The following is a 4,919-nucleotide window of genomic DNA, read 5'->3' as shown; positions in this document are numbered from 1 at the left end:
GATATTGAATAGAACTGGACCCAGGAGAGATCCCTCTTGGACCCCACTCGATATACCCTTCCAGCTTGACAATGAACCATTGATAACTACTCTCTGAGTATGGTTGCCCAACCATTTGTGCACCTACGGTATAGTAGGTTCATCTAGACTGTATTGTGAGACAGTATCAAAAGCCTTAGTAAAGTTGCGGTATCTCACATCTGTTGCTTTCCCCCAGCCACAAGGCTTGTTACTCTGTTGAAGGATATTAGGCTGGTTTGACACCATTTGTTCTTGACAAAATCATGTTGATTGTAACTTGTCACCTTATTTTCTTTTAGGTGCTTACAAATTGATGGTTTGATTATTTGCTCCTTTATTTTTCCAGATACCAAAGTTAAGTTAGCTCAATAGGTGTCAGGTGCCTAACTCATTTAGGTGATTGTGTAAATCATATTAGGTATCTATCTGCATCCTTAGGTGCCTAAATACCTTTGGAAATGTGCTCAAGCCCCTGAGCTCTGGAGCCAGATTTTGCCTTGTTCAGTTCTATTCAGATGCCTATACCTCAATTATGGTATCCATTGATGGAGTGAGCTGTAGGTCACAAAAGCTTATGCTCAGATAAATTTGTTAGTCTCTAAGATGCCACAAGTAGTCCTTTTCTTTTTGCGGATACAAACTAACACGGCTGCTATCTGAAACCTGTCATTGATGGGGTGTTTCCCAATCTCTTACACAGAACCACTTCACTACGCAAATACTGGTTACAAAATTGAGTGGACTTGCTAGTGGAAACATTTATAGATCAGTGGCTCTTCTTTATGCTTTTCAACAAACTCTAGTCCTCACAATATTGTCAACCTCCATCTTTCCAGGAAGTGTTGGTCTTGTTTGTTTTCTAACTTCAAATTCTCAGGTGGTACAAGAATTACATCCCAGGAGAGCTGTCAAATGGAAGGCAATTTCCCTGCTCACAATGTGGTGTTTCAGAGAACGTGACTGTGTTAAAAAGGTCTCTCAGTTCACAGTCATCAAGGTGTCCAGAGCAATTAGTGTTTGATCCTCTCTTAAGATTCCCATAGGGTGGATTTTGTCCTACATTGTTATAATATTTTATCTTCAGGAGGAACCCAGTTTACTCAGGAACTGAAGAGCTTATAACAATTCACTCTTCTTTATCTACAAACGGAAAACATCAGCATGTTCTCAGACTCTAAAATTATTATTCTTTCCTCCTTTTTTTCTACCTTTCTTTCTTACAGTTCATATTTTTCGTTTGTTTTTTTTTCACTCCTCTCTCACTCACTGCATTTTCTCTGTTTCATTCTATTTTCAGTTGGATGCTGAACAGAGGATATGAGTAGTGACTTTTGGAAACAGCAACACATGAGGTAATGGAATAGCCAATTGCTTCTGGAACATTGCGGGATGGAAGGGCAGAAAGAAGGCGATATGAGCTTGGGTTCCCCTGGCCATCTCTAAGACCAACCACTTGGCCTCATCTCTCTATGCCCCTGCCCTCTTCTATAAGTAGGGCCCTATTTCACGGATGTGAAAAATGCATCATGGACCATGAAATAAGCCATTCCACATGTAATCCAATGTTCCCTTGTTCCTAGGAGCGTCCCAGCAAAGGGGGCCTCTATCTCCAGCTGGGCAGGGTGGGGCAGGACTTGTCCCTCTCCTTCACAGCTGCCTTTGAGGGGGAGATCAGAACCACCTCCAGGTGCCTGCTGCAGGACGCTCTCTGGGCAGCAGCCCCAGACATTCCTGTAGCTGGAGACTTGTGCAGTTGTGTCCAATCTTTCCTATGCTGCTGGGAGTGCCCCAACAATGGGGGCTCCCAGATCTGGCTGGGCACGGGAGGGACAGCACTCCACCTCCGAGAACCTCCTGCAGCTGCAGGGAAGCTTTGTGGTTGCTGCCTTCACAGTCTAGCTCTGAAGGCAGCATAGAAGTGAGGATGGCAATCCCATGACCCCTCTACAACAGGTTTGCAACACCCCCCGCACCACCACACACACACACAATCCCCTTTTGGGTTGGGACCCTCATGGTTACAACACAGTGAAATTTCAGATTAAACAGCTGAAAATGTAACATTTACCAATTTTCAAATTCTATGGCCGTGAAATTGACCATAATAGCCCATGGATTTGGTAGGGCTCTATCTATAAGACCCTTCTTCTGACACAAGCTAACGTAATTATACCTGTTGATTAAGTGGCAGAAATCTTTGCGGCATGGCTCGGGGTAAGCCAGAACTGATTATCTTTATTTTTGCTGCACCTAAGAGAATTATGCAAAAAACCCAACCCCTACGTACAAGAATATCATTTACATTTCAAAGTCAAATTCTACTTTTGGCAGTTAGAAAATGCCAGCTTTACAGTTGTCATTGCAACCTTAATTCAGCCCCTTTTTTCATATGCGTTATGCTATGGGATTTAATCACATTAACATATACTGTTTTCTTGCCCAAGAGCCTTGCTTTGTTCAGTGCATGGGATGGATGCATGAGGGGTAGAATGACAGTTGCATGGGGAGCTGTAGATGATCTGGCATTTCCTTACTATCAAGTGCTTAAATTTACAACCGAATAGCATTTTATAGATATAGGTATACAGATGATACATTGCCCCTCTCTACCGACATTTCCCAGACTATAAAACGGAGATGTTAACCCATAGAAGGACTGGGAAGGGTTAATGAATGACTGGCAGGCACTCTGAGACCTTGGGTGGAGGGTGCTTGTTGAAATACAAATTACAACGATTTGTGCATCTCTTTCTGCTCTAGCACATCTCCCTCCCATCCTCATCAATGAAGAACCAGACGGAGATGCGTGAGTTTGTCCTCTTAGGCCTGACGAATCTCCCAGTGCTGAATCATTTCCTCTTCCCTCTCTTCCTGCTGCTCTACGTGACCAGCCTGCTGGGTAACGGGGCCATCATAACCATGGTAGTGGTTGAGCCCCGGCTCCACACCCCCATGTACTTCTTTCTCGGCAACCTCTCCAGCCTGGACATCTGCTTTTCCACAGTCACTGTGCCAAAGATGCTGTCTGGTTTCCTGTCTGAGCACCAGACCATCTCCTTTGCTGGCTGCCTGGCCCAGCTCCACTTTTTCCACCTCCTGGGCAGCAGCGAGGCTGTGCTGCTGGCCGTCATGGTCTATGACCGCTACGTGGCCATTTGCAACCCGCTGCGCTACAGGCTGGTCATGAGCCCACAGACCTGCCTGCTCCTGGCAGCGGCCACCTGGTCCATCGGCTTCCTGCATGCCCTGATGTCCACAGTCATGACCTCCCAGCTGCAATTCTGTGGCTCCAACCTCGTCCCCCACTTCTTTTGTGATATCAAGCCCCTGCTGAGCCTTGCCTGCGGCAGCACCCACCTCAACCTGACCGTACTCAACATCAATGCCGGGGTCCTCGGCTTGAGTTCCTTCATCCTCACGCTCTTGTCCTACATCTACATCATCTCCTTCCTCCTCCTGAAAGTCCACTTGCGGGAAAGTAGGAGAAAGGCCTTCTGCACCTGTGCATCCCACCTCACCGTGGTGTCGCTATTCTATATGCCAGGCCTTAGCAACTACATGATTTCCTCACCGGGTTTCCCCTCTGAAAGAGACATGATACCCACCCTCATGTACAGCATTGTCACCCCAGTTCTGAACCCCCTGATCTACACCCTGAGAAATGAGGAGGTGAAAACAGCACTAAGAAAATTCCTGAACAGAAAACTCTTCCCTAAAAGGACACAAATTAAATGAAAACCAAAAAAAAAAATTACAATAAAAACATTTTAGTCTTTGTTGACACAATTTTTTTTTTAAGAACAGTACTTTTTTTTCCAATTTCCCCTTAGTGATGTCACTGCAGGGCAGAGTTAAGGTTATTTGGGAACCCAACTGTCATTTCTGATTGTAAGATGTTTGGATTTTGTTTAATTATAATGGTGACTACCCTATGTCCTTTTGGAAAAAATTACAACATCCTTGTAATATATTTATCCCCAAATTACTGACATGTGGTCTGAACATTAACTCCACTTTATAGTCTGCTGTTGGAGAAACTTTGAGTTAAAGAAATAATGTGGGGAAGACAAAGGGGAATGACTGTTAATTGTATAAAATAAATACAATTATTCAAATAGAGCATGTGCATAATATTTCCCTGAGTTTTGACTCTCTGGGAAGTTGGAAAACTCTGTGATAGGTCAGATTTAATGTTATATGGGTGCCCTATTTGTGTAATTCCACAAATTAACATGTTTGGATTTCTTACATGCTAATTAGGAAATTCTTGTGGTTTTTTTCTCTATAATTTACAATAGTCATCAAACCTAGGTGATAAGTGAGAGCCAGCATGGATTTTTAAGAACAAATCATGTCAAGCCAGAGGCAACACATGGGGGGCACAAGGGGTCACATGCCCCCCTGATTTCTGCCAGGGTTTGCCAGCCTTGCTCGGTCACATGGTGCGGCCAGGTCCCCTCCCTGTGCGGCAGCTGCAAGAGCCAGCGAGCTGTGAGCTGTGCACTACAAAGAAGCAGGAGCAACAGCTGGGGCTGGGGAGGGGTGCTGCTTTACAGGAGGGGAAACTGAGGATAAGGGAGAGGACTATTAGTGGGAGGGGAGCAACTCAAGTAGTTATGGGGGTGGGTGAACCTTTAAATTGTGCCCCCTGCACACACACGGGCAGCAGGAACAGGTCATCTCTGTGTCAAATTTCCTTCTTTGAGAGAATTACTGGCCTAATGGAGGGGGGTGGGAAACAGTAGATGTGAAATACCTTGATTTTCTTACAGCTTTTGATACAGTCTTTCATGGTTGCCTCACCATCAAACTAGGGAAATAGGAGCTAAATGAAATTACCATAAGGTGTGTGCATAACTGGTTGAAAGACTGTTTTCAAAGAATACGTATCACTGTCA

The 4,919-nt window shown here is 44.7% G+C and overlaps 1 protein-coding gene across 1 annotated transcript; it reads left to right on the top strand.

Annotated features, from left to right (window-relative positions):
* The first annotated feature begins 2,805 nt into the window (after positions 1-2,805).
* LOC144273842 (olfactory receptor 12D1-like) lies at positions 2,806-3,756 on the top strand. Its single transcript, XM_077832537.1, has one exon. It carries the CDS (start codon positions 2,806-2,808, stop codon positions 3,754-3,756), a length of 951 nt encoding a protein of 316 aa, XP_077688663.1.
* Positions 3,757-4,919: the final 1,163 nt, after the last annotated feature.

This window comes from Eretmochelys imbricata, chromosome 13 (genome assembly GCF_965152235.1).
Source record: "Eretmochelys imbricata isolate rEreImb1 chromosome 13, rEreImb1.hap1, whole genome shotgun sequence".
NCBI classification, from domain to species: Eukaryota; Metazoa; Chordata; order Testudines; family Cheloniidae; genus Eretmochelys; species Eretmochelys imbricata.
This window is presented reverse-complemented; position numbering and strand designations above follow the sequence as displayed.